Below are 25,451 nucleotides of genomic sequence, written 5' to 3'. Positions count from 1 at the left end.
TTCTCTTTTCTGTCTCAAACTTCGTTATATTTTCCTCTCGTTCCTCATAATTTCCCATTATTTTATGTTTGTCTCTTTCCCTTGAGCTCCTTTCCCCATTCCTATCACTTCTTTCTCTTTCATTCCTTCATTACTTCGAATCACTTTCTTCCTTCTGCCTTTACCTCCTTTTCCTCTTTTTGCTTCCAAAATTTCTCCATTTTCCATTTCTCACCTGTTTCCCTTTCTGTCTCCGCTCCATCTATCTCTGACACACTGTTCGATTACTCTCGCTTTTTGTGTTATGTTCGCTTCCCTCGTCTCATTATTGTTTCCCTTTTTGCACTCACTTTGTTTCTGATTTTCTCCTTAGCAGAATATGAAGAGGATGGAACTGGCGGAAAACAGGTGAGAAGAAAGGCAACAAGGGGGAAGAAGAATGAACGAGAAGAAGCGATAGATGGGAGAGGTGACAAAAACAGAGAGGGAGTGTGATAGATAGGCCGTAACATAAATACACTGAAAAACACTCAGGAAAAGGCAAGAGATACAAGAGAATGAGGGAAATATATGGAGTGAAAAGTAAAACAGAATGAGCGAGAAACGGAGAGAAAGGGGCGTTGATGTAAGAAGACAGACTAAGACCGAGAGTGAGAGAATGATAACAAAAATCACCAAACAGTAAGGGAGGTGTAAACACAGAGGAAATATGAAAAGAAACTTAGTGAGGAACAGGGAAGGGTGTACGGAAGGGAAAAAAACAAGAGAACACGAGGCAGATGGAGAGAAACAGACTGATCAGAAATACAAAAAGATCAAGAGAGACGAGAGAAAAAGCTGAGAAGTAAGCGGCCCTTTTAGTTAAAAGAAATAATAACTTCAGGAATCTTTAATAAAACCAGAATTATAAATAATCCGTTGAAAGGTAAGGAGTTTTACTGCGCAATAAATCTTCATATTTTGGGTTAAAATTCCCTCAGTTTTTTTTCATTATTGTTATTTTTTAACTGTTGTTTTGTTTCAAATATTGCAGAAACATTTCTCTGAACAACATCCCACATCCTCTAGACTAAAGCCCAGCCCTGTCTGTCTGCCTGTTGAAGAAGGCCTCACTCTGGAAGCTCCGATTTGAATTGCTCCACGAAATGGCGGAACGGACTCTTTGCAGAAGAACTCAAATGGTGCACCTGTCAATCAAAAGAGTGACGTCTCCCTAAACACAATGGCGGACCTGTCAATCATAAGAGTGAGGTCTTCCGAACACAATGGAGCACCCGTCAATCAAAGGAGTGAGGTCGCCCTAAAGACAATGGCAGACCTGCCAATCAAAAGAGTGAAGTCGCCCCAAAACAGAATGGCGCAATTGTCAATCAAAAGAGTGACGTTAGCAAATAACAGAATGGCGGACCTGTCGATCAAAAGAGTGATGCGCCTAAACACAATGGTTGGCCCATCCTAGGTCACGAGCGATTCTTGCTGCAATTCAGGGGAGGGAAGACCACGGATAAATATGAGATTAATTGACTGGAAACAGGCAGTATCACTCCTGGGCTGGGCTCAGTTATTATTATAATTAATTAATTTGGTAATTAAGGTCACAGGATATTTCACCGCGCTTTTGAACTGCTCTCTGAATTTGGACTGAGTCACCGCATAAATAAATGTGTTTGTGCAGGAAGATAAATTCTGAAGCATATATCCGACTTGTTGAAGGGTAAATAAAGAATCATTATAATCTAGGGGACTTGTTCCTGCAATGTTATAATATAAGAAATCTGCAACAGTTGTCAGCCACAGAAGTATGAAGCTGCCGGATATGGTGAAGAGTAAAATCACAGACTTCCTCCTACTCTCCATCTCTGGGTCATTGCGATTGTCTCCCTTGCTCTTACCCCTCAGTCCCTTACGAACCCGACTGGACACTAAAATGTGTCTGACTGTCAGGGCGTTGAGCAACAAAATTAAGGTGAATGGGAGCAATGGGTTTAAAATCGTATCAATCCAGTTAAAGCTCACCCATCCGGGCTCGGTAAAAGAGCTTGTTTTTAAATTACAGAACCATGGTAAGTTGTCGATTATCTCAACAGGTTCAATTGTCACGTAGAAGGGAACGTCTTTCAAACAGAGCAGAATGCAGGTTGTCGCTAAAACCACAGCCGCAGTTTTCCCGGTGCAATATTCAGTTTTCAGCTTTTGGCAACAGATGGCGACAAATCGATCAAAGGAAAAAGTGACGGTGAACCAGACAGAACAGTCGATGGCTGCACGAGTCAGAACAGCGATGACACTACACACAGGGGTGATCTCCAGGAAAGATATTGGGAAATAATAATAATTGATCCGAGTTAATACTACCTCAGTGATAATGACCAGTAGATCCGCCGCTGCCATCGCAACCAGATAGCGAGTGGTGCAGGTGGAGAGACCGCACTTTCCCCGGGATAGGATCACAATCGCAATTAAATTAACTGTAAGAATAAGAAGGAAAAGGGATTGGAAATTACTGCTCAAACTCAACGGGCCATTCTCCGTGACTGAGCCCACACAGTAAGTATATGAGTTTTAGAATACTGCAGTGTTCTAAGCCCAGGCAGTTAGTACGTGAGTGTGGGGATATCACAGTGTTGTCCTGGGCCCAGACAGTAAATATGTGAGTGTGGGGATACCCAGTGTTCCCTGAGCCCAGACAGTAAGTATGTGAGTGTGGGCATATCCCAGTGTTTCCTGAGATCAGACAGTAAGTATGTGAGTGTGGGCATATCCCAGTGTTTCCTGAGACCAGACAGTAGGTATGTGAGTGTGGGCATATCCCAGTGTTTCCTGAGACCAGACAGTAAGTATTTGAGTGTGGGCATATCCCAGTGTTTCATGAGACCAGAAAGTAAGTATGTGAGTGTGGGGATATCCCAGTGTTCATTGAGCCCAGACAGTAAGTATGTGAGTTTAGGCGTATCCCAGTGTTTTCCTCAGTCCAGACAGTGAGTATGTTAGTGTGAGGGTAATGCAGTGTTTGAAACATCGAAACAAAGAAAAAGTTACGGCACAGAAGGAGGCCATTTGTGCCACCGTTTCTATGCCGGTTGAAAAAGAGCTTCCCAGCCTAATCCCACTTTTCAGCACTTGGTCCGTAGCCCTGTGGGTTCCGGCAATTCAATTGCATATCCAGGTACTTATGAAATGAGTTGAGGTTTTCTGCCTCTACCACTCTTTCAGGCAGTGAGTTCCAGTTCCCCCACCACCCTCTGGGTGAAAAAATAAAATCCTCAGATCCCGTCCAATCCAATTAGTTTAAATGTATGCCCCCTGGTTATTGACCTCTCTGCAAAGGGAAATAGGTCCTTCCTTTCCATTTTATCTCGGCTCCCCATAAATGTATTCACCTAAGCCTCCTCTGTTCAAAAGAAAACAACCCCACCCAATCCAATCTTTCCTTATGGCTAAAACTCTCCAAGTTCTTGCAACCACCTCGTAAATCCTCTCGTGCAATTACATCCTTCATGTAATGTGATGACCAGAACCCTACACAGTACTAAAGCTGTGGCCTAAGTAATGATTTATACAGTTCCAGCAAAACCTCCCTGCTCTTTTATTCTGTGCCTCGGCTAATAAAGGAAAGTATCCAATATGTCTTCTTAACCACTTTAATAATCTGTCCTGCTACCTTCAGGGATTCGTGGACATGCACACCAAGGTCCCTTTGTTCCTCTAGGCCTCTCAGTATTCTTCCATTTATTGTGTGCTCCCTTGCCTTGTTTGATCTCCCCAAATGCATTACCTCACACTTCTCCAGATTGAATTCCATTTTCCACTTTTCTGCCCACCTGAACAATCAACTGATATCTTCCTACAGTCTACAGCTTTTCTCCTCACTATCAACCACACGGCCAATTTTTGCTTTATCCGCAAACTTCTGAATCATGTCCCTTACATTAAGTCCAAAGCGTTAATATATACCACAAAAAGCAAGGGACCTAATACTCAGCCCGGCGGAACCCCACCGGAAACAGCCGTCCAGTCACAAAAATAGCTTGATTTTACTTGCCCTCTCTTTACCTTCCAAACTTCTTTTTTTAATTTCACCCCTGCACTTTTTATACTCCTCAAGGCTTTCTGTCGTATTGAGTTCTCGGTGTCTGACATAAGTTTTCTTTTTCTGCACTATCTTACCTTGCCTGCTCCTTGACATCCAGTGGGCTTTGGATGTGGCAGCCCCACCCTTTTTCTTTGTGCAAACATGTTTACTTTGAACCCTTTGATTCGGCCCCTCGAATGCCTCCCACTTCTCTGACATTGATTTACTTCGAATAGCTGTTTCCAGTCCACGTTTGCTGAATCACTTCTTAGCTTAGTAAAACTGGCCTTTCCCCAATTGAGAACTTTTACTCCCGTTGTATATTTATCCTTTTCCATGACTATACTAAAACTAACTGAATTTTGATCACTACCACCAAAATGCTCTCCCACTGATACTCCTTCCACCTGTCCAGCCTGGTCCCAGTCACTAAGGATGCGAGTGTGAAGATATCCCAGTACTCTTCTGAGCCCAGATAGTAAGTATGTGAGCGTGGGGATATCCCAGTGTTCTCCTGAGCCCAGACAGTGAGTATGTGAGTGTTGGATATCACACTGCTCGCCTGGAACAAGCAGTGGGCTTGTGGAACTTGTGGATATCCCAGTGTTCTCCTGTGCACAGCCAGCAATTGTGTGAGTGTGGGGATACCCCAGTGTTCGGCTGAGCACAGACAGTAAGGATGTGAGTGTGGATATATCCCAGCGTTCTGCTGGGCACAGAATAAGCATGTGAATTTGGGGAAGTTCCAGTGTTCTCGTGAGGCCAGGCAGGGAGGATGTGGGGATATCCCGTGTTGTCCTGGTCTCAGTCAGTAATTCTGAGCGTGTGGTGTTATCTGTGTTCTCCTCATCTCGGACAGTAATTATATGAGTGTGGGCATATCCTAGTGTTCTCACCCCATACACCTGCACTTTGCGGCAGATTTACTGCACAAGGATCATGAGCTGGAACCTGAGACGATTCTTCCTTCCCAGTCCAGAGTCGCTGTGTTTAGCGTCCTAACCCTGGACCCTGCCCAAAATGGGGAATATTTTTGTTGTATATGAAAGCAAGGTCTTGTCATTTCAATGTGTAAAAAAAAACTGATCGTGCATTGTTTAAAGGAAATAGATGCAAGTGAAGTAAAATAAAACATCATGAGAGGGCGTGGAGTTTGAGCGGAACAGTAAGTAAAAGAAACTGAACCAATAGACGAGAAGTGAGGCCCCCCAAATATACCAGCGGGGGAAGGTTGTGGGTAAGTTTTCGGTGTCTGCTCTCTGGCAGGTATGATCCCATCCCCTGTGAGTTTGAGGGGAGCACAAGTTTACTGGTCTTCGGACCTGAGAGAAGGAATGAAAGGGGTAGAAATATATAAAGTTGCCAGAAAAAGTAGCAAGTCTGAGGATTGAGAACAGTTTAGAATTCAGCAAAAAGGACCAAGAGATTGATTAAGAAGGGAAACATAGAGTATGATAGCAAACTTGCAAGGAACATAAAAGTGGACTGTTAAAGCTTCTACAAGTATGTAAAAAGAGAAAGACTAGTGAAGACAAATGTAGGTCCCTTACAGTCAGAAACGGGAGAATTTATAATAAGGAACAAGGAAATTGCAGAGCAATTAAACACATACTTTGGTTCTGTCTTCACGGAAGAAGACAGAAAGAGCTTCCCAGAAATGCTAGGGAACCAAGGGACTAGTGAGAAGGAGGAAATAAATGAAATTAGTATTAGTCAAAAGATAGAGCTGGAGAAATGAATGGGACTGAAAGCCGACAAGTTCCCAGGGCCTGATAACCTGCATCCCAGAGCACTAGAAGAGGTAGCCATGGAAATAGTGGATGCATTTGTTGTTATCTTCCAAAATTCTATAGATTATGGAACGGTTCCTGCAGATTGGAGGGTGGCAAATGTAAACCCACTATTTTAAAAAGGAGGGAGAGAGAAAACAGGGAACTGCAGACCGCTTAGCCTCACATCAGTAATGGGGAAAATGTTAGATTCTGACATAAAGGATGTGATAAGAGGGTACTTAGAAAATATCAAAGGGATTAGACAAAGTCAACATGGATTTATGAAAGGGAAATCATGTTTGACAAACCTACTGGAGTTTTTTGAGGATGTAACTGTTAGAATCGATAAGGGAGATGCAGTGGATTTTCAGAAGGCCTTTGATAAAGTACCACATAAGAGATTAGTGTGCAAAATTAAAGCACATGGGATTGGGGGTAATCAAGGGCATGGATTCAAAATTGTTTAAAAAACAGGAAACAGAGAGTCGAAGTAAACGCGTGTTTTTCGGGGTGGCAGATTGTCCCTAGTGGGGTACCGCAGGGATCAGTGCTTGGGCCCCAGCTACTCACAATGTGTATCAATGATTTGGATGAGGGAACCAAGTGTAATATTTCCAAGTTTGGTGAGGACACAAAACTAGGTGGGAAGGTGAGTTGTGAGGAGGATGCAAGGAGACTTCAAGGCGATTTAGACAAGTTGAGTGAGTGGGCAAATACATGGCAGATGCAGTATAATGTGGATAAATGTGAACTTATCCACGTCGGAAGGAAAAACAGAAAGGCAGAGTATTATTTAAATGGTGATAGATTGGGAAATGTTGATGTACAAAGAGACCTGGGTGTCCTTGTACGCCAGTCACTCAAAGCAAACATGCAGGTGCAGCGAGCAGTTAGGAAGACAAATGGTATGTTGGCCTTCATTGCAAGATGATTTGAGTACAGGAGCAAGGATGTTTTACCGCAGTTTTGCAGGGCCTTGGTGCGATCACAGCTGGAGTATTGAATGGAGTTTTGGTCTCCTTACCTAAGAAAGGATATACTTGCATAGAGCGAGTGCAGCGTAGGTTCACCACACTGATTGCTGGGATGGCAGGACTGTCGTATGAGGAGAGATTGGGTCGACTCGGCCTGTATTCACTCGAGGTTAGAAGAATGAGAGGGAATCTCACTTAAACATATAAAATTCTGACAGTGCTGGACATAATGGATGCAGGGAGGATGTTTACCCTGGCTGGGGGGTCTAGAACGAGACGGAGCATGTCTCAGGGTATGGTATAGGACAATTAGAACTGAGATAAGAAGAAATTTCTTCACTCAGAGGGTGGTGAAACTGTGAAATTCTCCACGACAGAAGGCTGTGGAGGCCAAGTCAATGAATATCTTTAAGAATGAGATCGATAGACTTCCAGACACAAAAGGCATCAAAGGGCATGGGGAAACAGCAGGAATATAGTGTAGAGATAGAGGATCAGCCATGATCATATGGCATGGCGGCAAAGTCTCGAAAGATCGAAAGGAATACTCCTGCTCCAATTTTCCATTTTTCTAATTTTTAAAATGAAAATCTGGAACGAAGTGTCGTATGTCCTCGGAGCGTCGGGTCAGAACGAAACAATGGATGAAGATTCAGATCCAGAAAAAGGGCGAGAGATCTGAGACGAGAGCAACTGAGCAATCTCAAATAATAATTGAACAATTTGATTTAACATCATGAGTATTGTTTAATGACTGCTGACTGTGATTATCTAACATGAGTATTATTTAATCACAGTCACCTGTCATTAAACAACATAAGTATTAGTTAATCACAGTAACCAGTCATTAAACAACATGAGTATTAGTTAATCACAGTCACCTGTCATTAGACAACATGAGCATTAGTTAATCACAGTCACCGGTCATTGTACAACATGAATATTAGATAATCACAGTCACCAGTCATTAAACAATATGAGTATTAGTTAATCACAGTCACCTGTCATTAAACATCATGAGTATTATTTGATCACAGTCACCAGTCATTTTATAATGTTGCAGATATTGAAGTGATTAATTTATTGAAGCAGTGCACTATTTATTTAACTATGAAGAGTTTACTAATTTATTATTTTCTGCCCCCGACAGATCTCTGTATTATGGAAACCCAATATGTTTGTTCTTCAGTAATACGTGTCTCTCCTCACAGGAACAGACCTCACTGAGCAAAGGGCATGGATCGGTGCAGGTTGCATGTGTGGAGACTCTGAATCAAGTATAAGAACTGGTTGATTAAACCTTGATCAGTTACACGAGTGGGCGAATCAATAACCACAGACCAACATTCAGCCTGTGGAAAAGCAAGGTCATAAATTTGAACAGTCATGACCCACAAACTGTCAGGACCGCATCGGGGCAAAGGGACTAATCAGCACCAACACAACTAAAGTGTTTGCAGTAACTATACATTGAGAAAGAATAAGTCATTATAAACAAACGTTGAATACTGTAAAATTGCTGACCTGTTGTTTATCTGTTCGTAAATAGTTAACATTTGTTTCAGCTGGTGCAGTTCAATTGATATTCTGATGCCATTGGGAATCTGTGCAATGCATTGAATGGAGGGGGTTTAGTCCATCGAGAGTGAATGGGAAGAGGGTTGACTCATTGGTATCCCATATAATGGGAGTGAGTGGGAAGCGCTTCGGTCCATTGACTTTCAGTTCAAAGAGAGTGAATGGTAAGGGGTTTGACACATTGGGATTCTGGACATTGCGAGTCAATGGGAAGTGGGTTGACATATTTGGATTCTGTATATTGGGAGTGAATATGAAGGGGTTTGTTTATTGGGATTCTGTAGAGTGGGAGCGAATGGGAAGGGGTTTCGTCCTTTGGGATTCTGTACAGTGGGAGTGAATGTGAAGATGTTTGGTAATTGGAATTTTTTACAGTGGAAGAGAATGGGAAGTTGTTGTGTCATTGCGATTCTGTGCAGTACGAGTGAATGGGAAGGCGCTTGACCCATTGGGATTCTGGTCAGCGGGAGTGAATGGGAAGTGGTTTGGTCATTGACAGTATGTACATTGGGAGTGAATGGGAAGGGGCTGGTCCTTTGGAATTCTGTACAGTGGGAGTGAGTGGGAAGTGGTTTGGTCCTTTGGGATCCTGTACAGTGGGAGTGAATGGGAAGTGGTTTGGTTCGTTGGGATCCTGTGCAGTGGGAGTGAATGGGAAGGCGTTTGGTCGATTGAGATTCGTTAGAGTGGGACTGATTTGGAATGGGTTTGTTCCTTTGGGATACTACACAGTGGGAGTGAATGGGAAGGTGTTGTGTCATTGCGATTCTGTGCAGTGCGAGTGAATGGGAAGGGGTTTGGCCCATTGGGATTCTGGTCAGCGGGAGTGAATGGGAAGTGCTTTGGTCATTGACAGAATGTACATTGGGAGTGAATGGGAAGGGGCTGGTCCTTTGGGATTCTGTACAGTGGGAGTGAGTGGGAAGTGGTTTGGTCCTTTGGGATCCTGTACAGTGGGAGTGAATGGGAAGTGGTTTGGTTCGTTGGGATCCTGTACAGTGGGAATGAATGGGAAGATGTTTGGTCATTGGGATTTTGATCAGTTTGAGGGAATGGGAAGGGGTTAGGACATTGGGATTTTGTAAAGTGGGAGTGAATGGGAAGGGGTTTGGTCATTGGGATCCTGTACATTGGGAGTTAATCAGAAGGTGTTAGGTCTTTGGGATTCTGTACAGTGGGAGTGAATGGGAATGGGTTTGTTCATTGTAATTCTGTACAGTGGGAGTGAATGGGAAGGGATTTGGTCATTTGCATTCTGTATAGTGGCAGCAAATGGGAAGCGGTTTTGGTCATTGGGATTCTGTACAGTGGGAATGAATGGAAAGGGGTTTGGTCCTTTCGGATTCTGTACAGTGGAAGTGAATGGAAAGGGGTTTGTTCATTGGGAATATATAGAATGGGAGTGAATTTGAAGATGTTTGGTCATTTTGATTTTGTACAGTGGGATTGAGTGGGAAGGAGTTTGGTCATTGGGATTTTGTACAATTCGAGTGAATGAGAAGGGGTTTGGTCCTTTGTGATCCTGTACAATGGGAGTGAACAGGAAGATGTTGTGTTATTGTGATTCTGTACAGTGGGAGTGAATCGGAAGGGGTTTGGTCATTGGAATGGTTGAAGTGTGAGTGAATGGGAAGGGGTTTGGTCATTGGGATTCTGTACAGTACGAGTGAATGTGAAGGTGATTGGTCATTAGGATTCTGTACAGTACGAGTGAATGTGAAAGGGGTTTATTGCATTATGATTCTGCACAGTGGAAGTGAAAGGGAAGGTGTTTAATTATTGCGATTCTCTACAGTGGGAGCGAATGGGAAGAGGTTTGTTCATTGGGATTGTGTACGGTGGGAATTAATGGGAAGGGGTTTGTTCACTGTGATTTTGTACAGCGGGAGTGAATGGGAAGGAGTTTGTTCATTTGGGATTGTGTACAATGGGAGTTAATGGGAAGGGGTTTGTTCATTGTGGTTCGGTACAGTTGGACTTAATGGGAAGGGGCTTGGTCTTTGGGATTCTGCGCCTTTATCAGGTTTGTGTTCACTTTGATTCTATGAAGCTGGATGGAGATGAGTGATATGTGAATGTTTCTGGTTAGAATGTGACTGGTTAGAATATGACTAGTTACGTTGTGACCGGTTGGGGTGTGACTGGTTAAGATTGTGACTGGTTCAGGTGTGACTGTTTAGCGTGTGACAGGTTAGCGTGTGAATGGTTAGGCTATGACTGGTTAGCTGATGACTGGTAAGCGTGTAACTGATTAGCGTGTGAATGATTAGGTTGTGACTGGTTAGCATTTGACTGGTTATTTTGTGACTGGTTAGCGTGTGACTGGTTAGCGTGTCACTGGCTAGCGTGTGAATGGTTAGGCTGTGACTGGATAACGTGTGTCTGGTTAGGGCGTGACTGGTTAGGGCATGACTGGTTAGCGTGTGGCTGGTTAGCGTGCGAATGGTTAGCGTGTGACTGGTTAGCGTGTGACAAGTTAGGGTGTGAATGGTTAGCGTGTGACTGGTTAGCGTGCAAGTGTAAAAGTGTACTTGTGTTCAGACAGTTTATCTCATTACCGAGACTAGGCAGAAATTTGACAGGTTTACCTTGGCCGGTTGCTTCTGGTTGGTCTGATTTCAGGATTTTGAAAGGATTGTGTGTGGACCGCAATATGGCAGATTGGAGTCGTTGAGGCGACTAGAATAGATGTATTTAAGCGGAAGCTAAATGAACAAATATGGGAGAAATGAATAGAAGGATATGCTGACAGGGTGAGATGAAATAGGAAGGGAAGATGCTCGTGTGGATTATAAACACCGGCATGGATTTCTTGGGCCGAATGGTCTGTCCCTGCGCTGTAGATTCGATGTAATTCTAGGCAATAAAACAACATCATTCATACTGAAGCTCAATAGGAGATTAAATGAAGGCAGCGGAATGATAGTGAATATTGGAGGGCCAGGTATGACTCGAGGATTATTTCTGAGAAAGGAGGAATTAATACCCAATCTAAGTCTGCACCCTCCCTAGATCACTGAGTGAAATACAGACATAGTTTGGCAGTATCTTCAGGCTCAAAATTAGGCATCACAGATGCGACCGAGCAGCACCAGATAAGATAAATCGAGGGAGATGGAAAGTGAGGACAAAATTCACAGATGCATCAATGCTTCAAGACCAGAGGAATCAGAATCAGGAGTATCATCGGGGAACTTTAGTATTGACACGAGGAAGTATTTCTTAGGACCAACATTGATAAACAGTTGACAGATATTCATAGTAATAAATGATCACTGGGGTCAGGTCTCCCACTCCGGTTAATGACCCACAGTCAGTATAATTGTACACTGACAGATACTCCCAATAATACATGGTGACTGGGGTCATGTCTCCCACTCCGGTTAATGACCCACACTCAGTATAATTGTACGCTGACAGATACTCCCAGTAATACATGGTCACTGGGGTCAGGCGTCTCACTCCGGTTAGTGACCCACACTCAGTACAATTCTACAATGAGAGATATTCCTAGTAATAAATGATCACTGACGTCAGGTGTCCCACTCCGATTAGTGACCCACACTCAGTACAATTCTATACTGACACACATTCACAGTAATACATGGTCAATGGGGTCAGGTGTCCCACACCGATTAGTGACCCACACTCAGTACAATTCTACACTGACACACATTCCCAGTAATAAATGATCACTGGGGTCAGTTGTTCCACTCCGATTAGTGACCCACACTCAGAACAATTCTACACTGACACACACTCCTAGTAATAATTGGTCACTGGGGTCAGGTGTTCACTCCAGTTCGTGACCCACACTCAGTAAAATTCTGCAGTGACAGACGCTCCCAGTAATAAACATCCCCGGACATTTGACAGCACTGAATGCAGCTTCAAATTTGATCCTGTAACTTAACCATGAGACTTCAGCTGAAATATTTATATTGAGATAAGGTAAGGATCGTGAACAAATATGACATCTGATTTATTGAAATGATATCACTGTACCGCTAACTGTGTAATGCTCACCACTAGACCAGCATATAACTTTATCAATTGCAGAGTAAAACCAGAGGACAGCTCACTCAGAGATTCACACAACTTAAATGGTTATATTCGCTTACCAGGCACACCAATGACGGCAAGGATCATGTAATATATTTTCTCGACGCTGTAAAGTGTTGCACCCATTTTCAGTGTGAAGTGATCTGTCCCTTCGTGCTGCAGGCAATCTCTTTGATTTAAACTCTGAGGCCCAGAGCCTTCAATTTATATCCTGTTGTATATCCACTGGGGACTTGAGGTTGCAGCATCGTTCACATTAGTTTTACTTATCTGAACAAACAGGTTGCTACAGCCGATCTCAGTCCCTATTGTGAGAGAATACATTTAGTGCTGGGATTGAATTGGAAAACCCAAAGACTGCACAATTTTGATAATATTAATTAACTAATGAAAATTATTAGCTGTATTCTGAGAGCAATGATGTTGTTCCTTCATCTCGATCTCATATTGTTTTGGTGAGGTCCTTCACTCTGCTGTGTTCATTCAGTAATTAAATTTCAAATGTTAGAGTGTCCTTCTCAGGGCTGTTCCACTCAATTCTGGGATGTGGGGTCCTCTTTAACTGTGGTTACCGGATTAAAGTGGGATATTGAGGGCAGGAAACAAACAGTTGACCAGACATCGATAGACATTGAGGGCTGAGAACAGTCTTCTGACCGGACATCGGTAGACATTGAGGGCTGAGAACAGTCTTCTGACCGGACATCTGTAGACATTGAGGACTGGGAACAGGCTGGAGAACGGACATCAAAAGACAATGAGGGCAGGAAACATGGTACAGACCGGACATCGATGGGCAGCGAGGACTGCGAACAGGCTACAGACCGGACATCGATAGGCAGCGAGGAGAGGGAACGGGGTGCAGACAGGACATCGATGGGCAGTGAGGGCAGCGATCAGACTGATGACCGGACATCGATGGGCAGTGAGGGCTGTGAACAGGCTGATGTCCGAATATCGATGGAGAGTGAGGGCTCGGAACAGGTTGTAGACCGGACATCGATAGAAAGTGAGGGCTGGTAACAGACTGCTGACCTGATATCGATTGAAAATGAGGGCAGGGAACAGGTTGATGGCCGGACATCGATAGACAGTGAGGGTTGGGAATAGAATACTGACCGGACATTGAAAGACAGTGAGGGCTGTGAACAGACTGATGACCGGATATCATTAGACAGAGAGAGCTGGGGACAGGCTGATGACTGGACATTATTTGACAGAGAAAGCTGCGGACAGGCTGATGACCGGATATCGATGGACAGAGAGAGCTGGGTACAGGCTAATGGCCGGATATCGATAGACAGAGAGAGCTGGGGATAGGCTAATGACAGTATATCAAGAGACAGAGAGAGCTGGGGACAGGCTGATGACTGGACATTATTTGACAGAGAAAGCTGCGGATTGGCTGATGACCGGATATCGATCGATGGAGAGAGCTGAGGATAGGCTGATGACCAGATATCGATTGACAGAGAGAGCTGGGGACAGGCCGATGACCGGACATGAATAGAGAGTGAGAGCTGGGAACAGAATACTGACCGGACATGAATAGAGAGTGAGAGCTGGAAACAGAATACTGACCGGACATGAATAGAGAGTGAGAGCTGGGAACAGAATACTGACCGGACATGAATAGAGAGTGAGAGCTGGGAACAGAATACTGACCGGACATGAATAGATAGTGAGAGCTGGGAACAGAATACTGACCGGACATGAATAGATAGCGAGAGCTGGGAACAGAATACTGACCGGACATGAATAGATCGTGAGAGCTGGGAACAGACTGATGACAGGACATCGATCGACAGTGAGCGCTGGAAACTGACCGATGACCGAACATCGATTGAGAGTGAGGGCAGGGTGGATTCTGATGACCAAACATCGATTGGGAGTGATGGAAGGGAACTGACTGACGACGAGACGTTGATAGAGAGCGAGGGCAGGGAACAGGCTGATGATCGGGCATCGATCGACATGGAGGGCAGTTAACAGGAAACTAACTGGTCACCGACAGACAGTGTGCGCTGGGAGCAGAATAATGACCGGACATCAATAGATAGTGAGAGTTGCGAACAGGATACTGACCGGACATCGATAGACAGTGAGGGCTGGGATCAGGCTGATGACAGGACATCGATAGACAATTAGAGTTGGGAACAGAATACTCAGCGGTCATCGATAGACAGCGAGGGCTGGGAACAGAATACTGACCGGACATCGATAGAGATTGAGGGCTGGGAACAGAATACTGACCGGACATCAATAGAGAGTGAGCGCTGGGAGCAAAATACTGACCGGACATTGATAGACAGTGAGGGCTGGGAACAGAATGCTGACCGGTCATCGATAGAGAGTGAGGGCTGGGAACAGAATACTGACCGGACATCGATAGACAGTGAGGGCTGGGAACAGAATGCTGACCGGTCATCGATAGAGAGTGAGGGCTGGGAACAGAATACTGACCGGACATCGATAGACAGTGAGGGCTGGGAACAGAATACTGACCGGACATCGATAGACAGTGAGGGCTGGGAACAGAATACTGACCGGACATCGATAGACAGTGAGGGCTGGGAACAGAATACTGACCGGACATCGATAGACAGTGAGGGCTGGGAACAGAATACTGACCGGTCATCGATAGAATGTGAGGGCTGGAAACAGAATACTGACCGGACATCAATAGAGAGTGAGGGCTGGGAACAGAATACTGACCGGACATCAATAGACAGTGAGGGCTGGGAACAGAATACTGACCGGACATCGATAGACAGTGAGGGCTGGGAACAGAATGCTGACCGGACATCGATAGAGAGTGAGGGCTGGGAACAGAATACTGCCCGGACATCGATAGAAATTGAAGGCTGGGAACAGAATACTGACCGGACATTTGGACAATGAGTGCTGACAACAGAATACTGACCGGACATCGATAGACATTGTCGAATGGGAAAAGAATACTGACCGGGCATCGACAGACATTGAGGGCTGGGAACAGATAACTGACCGGACATCGATAGACAATTTGGTCTGGCAACAGCGTATTCAGACGAGATGGAGTGGGGTAAAAAGGATGGTGGTGACAATATTGGTTAAAGAGCAATTACAGCTGTAAGGAGGGATGTTATGATCAAAGGATCATCAAATGAGGCAATATGGGTTGAGCTGAAGAACAAAAAAGCGGCAGTCACACTGCTGGGAGTGTATTATAGACTTCCAAACAGTCAGAGGGAGATAGAATAGCAAATATGTTGACAAATTTCAGAGAAGTTCAAATGAAATCGGGCAGTAATAGTCGGGGATTTCAGCTGCTCTAATCTTAACTGGGATAGAATCAGTGTAAAAGATACAGAGGGCGCACAATTCATAAAATTCATTCAGGGGAAAATTTGTAGCCACTACGTAGAAATTCCAGCAAGAGAGGGGGCAGTTCAGGATTTAGTTTTAGTGAGTGGAGCTGGGAGGATGGTAAGAGTATCAGTGGGAGACCATTTTGATGGTAGTGATCATAATTCAGTTAGCTTTAGCATAGTTATAGAAAAGGGCAAAGATAGAACGGGAGCAAAAGTTCTCAACGAGGGGAAAAGCCAATTTTACTCAGCTGAGAAGTGATTTAACAAAAGTGGACTGGAAACGGCTCCTTGAAGTTAAATGAGTGTCCAGAGCAGTGGGAGGCGTTCAAGCGGGAGTTAGTGAGGGATTCAGAGCAGATATGTTCCCACAAAGAAAAAGGTTGGGATTGCTGAATCGAGAGCCCCCTGGATGTCAAAAAGCACACAGAGTAGGTTGAAACAGTAAAGGGAAGCTTCTGTTCGATGCCGAGAGCTCAGTACTGCAGAAAGCCGAAAGGAGTATAGAAAGTGCAAGGTTGAAATTAAAAAGGAAATTAAGAAAGCAACGAGAAGGCACGAAAAAAACACTGGCCAGTTAAATCAAGAAAACCCCAAAAAGTTTCATAAATGCAGAAAGAGCAAGAGGATAACTAAGGAAAGAGTAGGACCTATTCGAGACCAAAAGGTAAACTGTGTGTGGAGGCAGAATGTGTGCGTATGGTTCTCAATGAATACTTTGTGTCTGTCGTCATAAAAGAAAGGGACGATGCAGACATTGTTAAGCAGGAGGAATGTGAAATATTGGATTGGGTAAACATAATGGAGGAGGAAATATTAAGGGGCTTAGCAACTTTGAAGGTTGATAAATCGCCAGGCCCGGATGAAATGTATCCAATGGTGTTAAGAGAAGCACGGGATGAAATATCGGAGGCTGCACGGGATACATTTCATTTTGCAATTCTCCCTGGCTCCAGGCGTGGTGCCGGAGGATTGGAGGACTTCCATTATTGTACCGTTGTTTAAAGAGTGAGAAAGGGATTGACCGACTAATTAAAGGCCCGTCAACATAACCACGGTGATCGGCAAATTATTGGAAACAATTCTGAGTGACAGTGTTAATTGTCATTTAGAAATGCACGGATTAATCAAGGTCAGTCAACATGGATTTGTGAAGGGAAATTTAGAAAAGTGGAAGCCCATGCGATCCAAGATCAAGTGGCAAGTTGGATCCAAAATTGGCTCAGTGGCAGGAAGCAAAGGGGTCGACGTATTTTTTTGTGACTGGAAGGTTGTTTCCTGTGGGGTTCCGCAGTGCTCAGTACGAGCTCCATTGCTTATTGTGGTATGTATTAATAATTTAGACTTAAATGCAGGTGGCATGATTAAAAAGTTTGCAGATGATGCAAAAATTGCTAGTGTGGTTGATATTGAGTGGTAAAGTTGTAGACTGCAGGAATATATCAATGGACTGGTCAGGTGGGCAAGAAAGTGGCAAATGGAATCCAACCCGGAGAAGTTTGCATTTGGGGAGGACAAACAAGGCGGAGGAATACACAATAAATGGGAGGATACTGTGTGGTGTAGAGGAACAGAGGGTCCTTGGAGTACATGCCCACAGATCCCTGCAGGTCGCAGGACAGGTAGATAAGTTTGTTAAAAAGGCATACGGGATACATTTCTTTCTTAGCCGAGGCAGAGAATATAAGAGCAGGGAGGTTATTCTAGAACTGTATAGTACACTAGCTGGGCCACATCTTGAGTACTGCGTACAGTTTTGATCTCCTTAACTGAGGAGGGATAGACTTGCCTTACAGGCGGCGCAACAAAGGGTGGCTAGATTGATTCTTGAGTTGAGAGGGGTGTGCTTTGAGGAGACATTGAGTAGAATGGGCCTATATTCTCTGGAGTTTAGAAGAACAATGGGTGATCTCATTGAAACATTTTTAATTCTTCGCGGACTTGACAGGGTAGATATTGAGAAGATGTTTCCCCTGGCTGGAGAGGCTCGAACTAGGGATCATATTCTCAGGATAAGAGGTCGGCCATTTAGGACTGAGCGGAGCAAAAATTTCTTCACTCAGAGGGTTGTGAATCTTTGTAATTCTCTACCACAGAGGGCTGTGGATGCACAGTCGTTCAGTATATTCAAGGCTGAGATCGATATATTATTGGACTCTAAGGGAATCAAGGGATATGGGGATCGGGCGGGAAAGTGGAGGTCGAAGATCAGCCATGATCTTATTGAAAGGCGCAGCAGGCTCGAGTGGCCGTATGGCCTCCTCACCCTCCTTCTTTCTTCTGTGCTGTTTTCTTAAAGGTACAGATCTGCAATGATCGAAATAAATGGCGGAGCAGGCTGGAAGGGCAGAATGGCCTAATCCTGTCCCTCTGGCCCTATGCCTCGAGCACCTTAAGTCATCATTACTGAAATGAGAGTTTAATTAATCGCATGTCCATTTTCAGTGTTACTGAAACCTCTACAGGTAAAATGATTTCTGATGTGTGTCGTGTATCCATTATAGCTCCCTGCAATTCATTGTAACCAATTGCTGAGTGTAAAAATTCCTTTCTCACTGTATTACTGCTCCCATTCTGGGTCTGGAAATTTGCTCTGTTTGGCCTGAAGTGATTCTTTTGCTGCTTTCCTGTCAGAGACAGTAATTAATAGAATATCACGATCTTCCTTTCCTCCATCTTCCTTGTCCCATGTGTTCATTGCCATTAAAATGTTCTTTTAATCCAGTTATTTTCTATATTAAATGTCTCAGGGTGATGCGGATCTAAATGAGAATGTGAGCTGTATTCATTCACTGGGGTGCTGTCAGATTATGAAGTGATACTGAATTCCACAAACTGCAGTACAGAATTCCACCATATAAATACTGTGGCCACAAGAGCAGGCCAAACGCTGGGTTTCCTGCGGCGAGTGATTCAACTCCTGACTCCCCAAAGACTTTCCACAATCTACAAGGCACAAGTCAGGAGTGTGATGGAATACTCTCCACTTGCCTGGATGAATGCAGCTCCAACAACACTCGACATCATCCAGGACAAAGCAGCCCGCTTGATTTGCACCCCATCCACAACCATACACATTCACTCCCTTCCCCACCGGTGCACGGTGGCTGCAGTGTGTACCATCCACAGGATGCACTGCAGCAACTCGCCAAGGCTTCTTCGACAGCACCTCCCAAATCCGCGAACTCTACTACCAAGAAGGACAAGACCAGCAGGTACATTGGAACAACAGGACCTGCACGTTCCCCTCCAAGTCACACACCATCCCGACTTGGAAATATATCACCGTTCCTTCATCGTCGATGGCTCAAAATCCTGGAAATCCCTTCCTAACAGCACTGTGGGAGAACCTTCACCACACGGAATGTAGCGGTTCAAGAAGGCGGCTCACCACCTCCTTCTCAAGGGCAATTAGTGATGGGCAATAAATGCCGGCCTCGCCAGCGATGGCCACATCCCATGAACGAATAAAACAAAATCTGTATGTCTCCACAACTCTGAGTATCTTCATTTCATCCACAGCCCTGAGTACCTTCATTCTCTCCACAGCCCTGAGTATCTGCATTATCTACACCGTCCTGAGTATCTGTATTATCTCCACAACCTTGAGTATCTGCATTATCTGCACAGTCCTGAGTATCTGCATTGTCTCCACAGTCCTGAGTATCTGCATTTTCTACCCATCCCTGAATACCTGGATTGTCTCCACAGCCCTGAATATCTGCATTGTCTCTTTGCAACAATCAAGCCCAATGGCTGTGCAAGCTGGAGGTCAATTGAAGTTGTCAAGCCTGAGATCGATAGATTTTTCTTGGTTATGTGTATCACATGGGATATGTAGAAAATGCGGGTAGCTGGAGTTAAGATACAGATCAGCCAGCATCTTATTGAATCGAGGAACTGGCCCGAGGAGCTGCACCTAAACGCTAACACTGCCCCAAACCTCGTTCTGTTTCTTTATGTTTCCATGAAAAAGTAAATTAGCCATTCCCGTGCTCTTGTCTCGAGGTGCAGGAATAATGCATTCAATCTACCATTGAGTGAAACTGCCTTTCCACAGTTCAGTGTTTTCATTGCTTTGTTAACTTCCTCAATGTTATTCGAACTTTGCTGCAACTGAGGAGTGATTGAAGTTACGTCTTGATTTGTTTTGTTTTTTGCTGTGATTTATGAGCTGGTTTGCCATTTAGAATGAGTTGGTGAGCGACTTGGTTTGGAGACTGTGGTGATGCGCTTTGACCGCTGCTATTCGGGGTTTCGCTTGATGACGCTCCTTAAAACCTTTTGATCACATGTCCTAATCCTTATGAGGCTCGGTTCCACATTTGTATTTGATAATGTTCAGGTGAAGCGCCTTGGGACGTTTTACTCGGTTCAGGACGCTCTGTAAACGCAAGCTGTTGTCGGTGTTGGTTTTGACCGAGCACATTATAAAATGAACAATGAATGTATAACTTGGAGCAATATTCCCCATGGAACAGAAATATGAAAAAAAATATATTGGAGCAAAATCTCCAAAACTATTGCACTAATCAAGCAGGAGTTGACATGTGTGTTTGGGATAATTTCACACCAAGAACCGCTCTCACTTGCACTGCCAACGATATCGAAATGTTACTGTTTTTTTATTATCGCGGAACATTTACGGAGGGGGATAAACTCAGAACAATATCAGTAATGAGGACGGCAGATCTTAACAAGACGAAACAGGCAAGTGACAGTTCCTTGATGAGAGATCAGTATTGCCAAAACATCTTATGATTTGATATATTTCCACAGACTTCTCCAATTATTTCTTTACCATTTAACCTTCACACCTCACTGGTATTGATTCATTCGGTCGCCCGATACACACCCGCCAAATTTGCCCTCTTCCCAAACTTCAACCTTTCGCCCACTCATCAAAGGTCAGACTGTTAGAAAGTTTAGTGTGTCGGACTACTAGCTACAGTTGAAATTTTCCACCCATCACCAAAATTATCTAATCCCACGCTAGAGCGTCATGACTGTTTCCATCATCTGCTCCGGACATCATCTGTAATATAGCCGCGATATCAATTCAAACTGTTCATGTTCTTGATGTTTCAGAGAATACAGACCGTACTGTGGTTGATATCAGAGGCCGGGTGGAGAATGGCTAAAGATATAGAAACCCTCATTAAAGATCAAATCATCGAGCATCTGGATAGACGTAAAGTCACAATAGATCTCCAGTATGTGTTGATGAAGGGGAGTTTATGCCAATTTACCCGACTGGTTTCCGTTCAGGGTGTGACAAAAGAGCTTGTTAGGGGAAAGGAAATTACGGTTGTGCACTTGGATTTCAGTAAATCCTTTGATACAGCTCCTCCGGAAAGGCTGGCACTGTCAATAATTAAAGCACAAATCAGTGGAAATATTTTACAATAGATATACAATTGGTTGCCCGATAGAAGCCAGGGATTAGTGGAACAGGGATTATCATCAGCCTGGGAGAATGTTGCTGGTTGGGTCCCACATGAGTCTGTTTTGGGGCATATTTTATTTAATATCTTTATAAATGATGTAGAGCTCGGAAACACGAGCACAGTGGCTAAATTATCAGTTAATGAAGAAGGTGGACGACAAAGCTGAATAAGATAAACTGCAATAGGATTTGACTGTACTTGGGGATTGGGCAGGCAGGTGACAGGTGGAATTCAATGTCGTTAAATGCAACGTGCTTCATATGGGGATGAAAGATCCAGGAAGTGGTTGGTTCTTTAATGGAAAGTATGTAATATGCATGGGGAATGAAAAAGATCTGGGAGTCCCGATTGAGAGTAAATAGAAGCTACCGCAACAATACTTCTTGGTCTTCACAATACAAAAAAAGATGAGTTGAAGTAAAGTGGAACGAGGCTGGTCTGGAGCATGAACATCGGCAAAGACTTGTTGGACCGAATGGACTGTTCTTGTGCTTTAAATACCACATAATATTATGTAATAATGATCTGGAACAATTGAAAGGTACAGAAGTGACCAAACGGAATGATTGAGTGGATGGAGGGATTAGATTCTGAGGAGCGATGACGCAAATTGGACATATTCTCATTTGAAAAGAGAAGGTTGAGATGCGATATGATTGCTGTTATTAGGATTCTAAATGGACTGGATACTATAGACCATGACAACCTATTTCACGTTGTCCCGAACAGTAAAACCAGAGGAAATGGTCAGTGTTTGAAGGATGATAAATTCAAAACTAATCAGAGAAAATATATTTCAGTGAGCGAGTGATCAATGTATGGAACATTTTCCACGGGGAGACGGTGGAGAAAGTTAGTATTGATTAACTCAAACGAAAATTAGATAGATTTATTTCAGAAAATAACATTTTGGGACACAGTATATCAGTAATTTGAGTCCTGAGATATGTTGAGTCTCGCATTCTTGAACGGAGCAGATGGCTTGGACCTATGGTTTATAAAACTTTCCGTCACGGGGGCTTCCTCACCTCATATTTGGGTCTGTAGTAGACCCATTGATAGAGATTGATTCCTATTTTTAGTCAACAGCTCCATTATCATTATATCATGGCTCCACCAGGATGGTAGAAGGCAAATTAGATGGAACTTAGTCTTTTTACTTTTACCAGTTCATAAGTTCCTCTGAGTTGTGATCTGGAAAGTTTTCCATTGTTTCATTATTTAATGGAATTAACAATGAAAGTAAATGGATATTTCACCATACTCTTGAACTGCTCTCTGAATTTAGTCTGGGTCACTGCATAAATAGAGGTATTTGTGCAGCAACTCAGGAGCTGGAGCATGAATCCTATTTCTAATACATATTGTGGTGGAAATACATTATCATACCCCAAATAGTACAATCGTCTCCACAGTGAATATACCACAAACACAGCCCATAACAGGATGAAATTCCCCGAGATAAGAAACAGTAAAATTATGGATTTTCTTCGATTCTCCATCTCTGGGTCTCTGTGAATCTCCCCACTGCTGTGGCCCATGAGTCTCCTGCGGCCTTTGTTGGCCACTAAAATGTGTCTGACGGTTAAACCATTGAGCAGCAGAATTAGAACAAATGAGACCCCCGGGGTTAGAACATGATATAGGAATTCAATTGCTCTCCACATCTGTGAATATGTAACACTGAATGTTACAAAACAAAATCGGGGTTCATTGACAAGTAGATATTGGCCTGTATACGTAAAGTAAAAGCTTAAGTTTTTACAAAAGAATAGCTCAGTCACTGTTGCTAAAACCACAGCCGCCGTTTTCTCGGTGCAATATTTTGTTTTCAACCTTTGACAGCAAATGGCCACAAATCGATCAAAGATGAAAGTGACGGTGAACCAGACAGAACAGTCTGTGGCTGCGTAAAGAAGGACGGCGTGGATATGGCAGACTTTAATTTCCAGCACAAAAACAAACAGAGAATGAAACGTAATAGGAATTTGCCTCAATATCAGATCGATGATAACGACCAGTAGATCCGCCGCTGCCATGGCCACGAGGTAGCGAGTGACACATTTGGAGAGACCGCACTTTCCCCGAGACAGGATCACAATCGTCACTAAATTAACTGTAAGAAAAAAGAAAGAAACTGCGGAATTCGACATCAGATTTAAAGCAAAAGAGACAGCTTGAGATATTTCTTTTTCCGGTTTTCAGGATGTTGCTGCATCCAGAGATAAAGTTTAATTACTTTCTGCTATTGAGTGAGTTTGAAGCAAAATTACTCAGCATTGCAATTGGAAATAAACGTACAACTCTCATTAAATCCAAATGAAAATACTGCAGATGCTTGAAATCTGAAATAAGAAGAGAAAATGCTGGGAACACTCAACAGGTCAGGGGGCATCTGTGGAGAGAGATAAATAGTTCACATTTCAAGTCGATAACCTTTCTTCAGACCTGGAAGGCGTTAGAGATGAAAAACGTTTAAGCAAATCGATGGTCAGGGAAAAGGTGGTCGGGGGAGAAAATGATAGAGTGGTCTGTGGTAGGGTGGCGGGCAGCAGTTATTAAATGACAATTGAAACAAATATGAAAAATAACAAGCGGAAAATGGCGAATATACGTGAAAACACGGCGTTCTGTAATGGGAATCCAAAAAGACCAACAGCTCCCAGATCAACTTCCAGATCTAAGGTCACTGAGCAGTTAACTGGTGCCATTTGCCGCAGATCTTTTGGATAATGCAGGATAAAATCTCCCATGGTCACTGGTGCTGCTCACTGCCCAAAGAGACAGGGTTGGGGAAGGGGAATCTCCCATGGTCCGTGGTGCTGATCACTGTCCAATGATAAAGGGTTAGGGTTGGGGAATCTCCCATGGTCACTGATGATCACTGCCCAATGATACAGGTATGGAGAAGGGGAATCCACCATATTCACTGCCCAATGATCATTGGTTGAGGAGAGGGATCGCCCATGGTCACCGCTGCTGATCACTGGCCTATTATTCTCGGTTTGGGAGGCGGGAATTTCCCATGGTCACTTATGATGCTCACTACACAATGATCCTGGGATAACGAAGGAGAATCTGCTATACTTACCAATGATGCTCACTGACCAATGATCCTGGGTGAGGGACGGTTGAATAGAACCAATTTCAATCTTTGGATCACTTCCGAGTGATCGTGTGGTAAGGAGGGCAATACCCCCACCCCCCACCCCCACTCTATGTATCTGATCATCCTTCAGTTTCTCTCTTCTCGAAAGTATATGTGTGGATGGCGGGGAAGGAGATGATTGAGGGAGCTGTGATGGTCCACAGAAGAGAATCATCTTCTGCCATTATTCAGACGTTCCGAATGTGTACCTGGATGTGGTAATGAAGGGCGGATGAGGTCTATGGTACATCAAATCAGGAATTGAGTGTACCAGAGTGAGCCTTTGGAACTAGAATCATCAAACAGAGAACGGCTTCAAGAGAGAGAGGGAGTAAGACTTTACAGAAATCAGTTTCACAAATAATTGGAAAAATGATCGATTCATGAGGAATTAATTCAATTGTTTTCTTTTTTATCTTCAAATTACAATCTGTAATTGATCAAACTGTTGCAATTAGAACCTCCCCACCTACTATAAATAATCGGAATATTCCACATCACAGCGAGGATGAATTTTCAATCACATACACAAACACTTTATCAGTATGGACTGTAATTTTAACTCGACTGTTTATATGTCCCACTGCTGATCATTGGCCCATTAATCTCGGTTTGGGAGGCGGGAATTTCCAATGGACACTTCTGATGCGCACTGCACAATGATCCTGGGACAGGAAAGGAGAATCTGCTATGGTTACCAATGATGCTCACTGACCAATGATCCTTGGTCATTGGTCATAATATCACCATGTGTTTTATGTTAAACCTTTAGCATACAGGCCAGCCAGTCTAATGGCAGGGGTGGGAAAACTATTAGAGACCATTGTGAAGGTCAAAATGTATTCTCACCTGGCGAAGCATACGTTTATAAGGGACAGTCAGTCGCGGATTTGTTAAAGGCAAATCGTTTCTCACAAACCTGGTTGAGTTCTTTGATGAAGTATTAGAGATGTCTGTTGAGGGTTGTGCAGGACATCTGATATATGTGGACTTTCAAAAACCATTTGATAAAGTACCAAGTAACAGACTTATTCGGAAAATAGAAACACATGGGATTATATGGACGGTG

At 43.7% G+C, this 25,451-nt stretch overlaps 1 protein-coding gene across 1 annotated transcript; it reads right to left on the bottom strand.

Moving 5' to 3' along the window:
- Positions 1–1,536: 1,536 nt before the first annotated feature.
- LOC137315192 (probable G-protein coupled receptor 139) lies at positions 1,537–23,987 on the bottom strand. Its single transcript, XM_067980070.1, has 3 exons — positions 23,849–23,987; positions 23,000–23,350; positions 1,537–2,513 (listed from the first exon to the last, which is right to left on the bottom strand). The coding sequence occupies exons 1-3, from the start codon at positions 23,985–23,987 to the stop codon at positions 1,537–1,539; spliced, it is 1,467 nt and encodes a 488-aa protein (XP_067836171.1).
- Positions 23,988–25,451: the final 1,464 nt, after the last annotated feature.

Source organism: Heptranchias perlo, unplaced genomic scaffold, assembly GCF_035084215.1.
Source record: "Heptranchias perlo isolate sHepPer1 unplaced genomic scaffold, sHepPer1.hap1 HAP1_SCAFFOLD_54, whole genome shotgun sequence".
NCBI classification, from domain to species: Eukaryota; Metazoa; Chordata; class Chondrichthyes; order Hexanchiformes; family Hexanchidae; genus Heptranchias; species Heptranchias perlo.
The sequence above is the reverse complement of the archived record's forward strand: the minus strand, read 5'-3'. Positions and strand labels throughout refer to the sequence as shown.

What these genes read in the sequence shown, in the direction of transcription:
- LOC137315192 (XM_067980070.1), bottom strand. Translation starts at nt 23,987, where the DNA reads ATGGGAGATTTTATCCTGCATTATCCAAAAGATCTGCGGCAAATGGCA. An exon ending in ACAGAACGCCGTGTTTTCAC is followed by an intron (nt 23,351 to 23,848) that starts GTATATTCGCCA and finishes TTTTTCTTACAG; the next exon opens with TTAATTTAGTGACGATTGTG. An exon ending in AGTGACTGAGCTATTCTTTT is followed by an intron (nt 2,514 to 22,999) that starts GTAAAAACTTAA and finishes GTGTGGGCTCAG; the next exon opens with TCACGGAGAATGGCCCGTTG.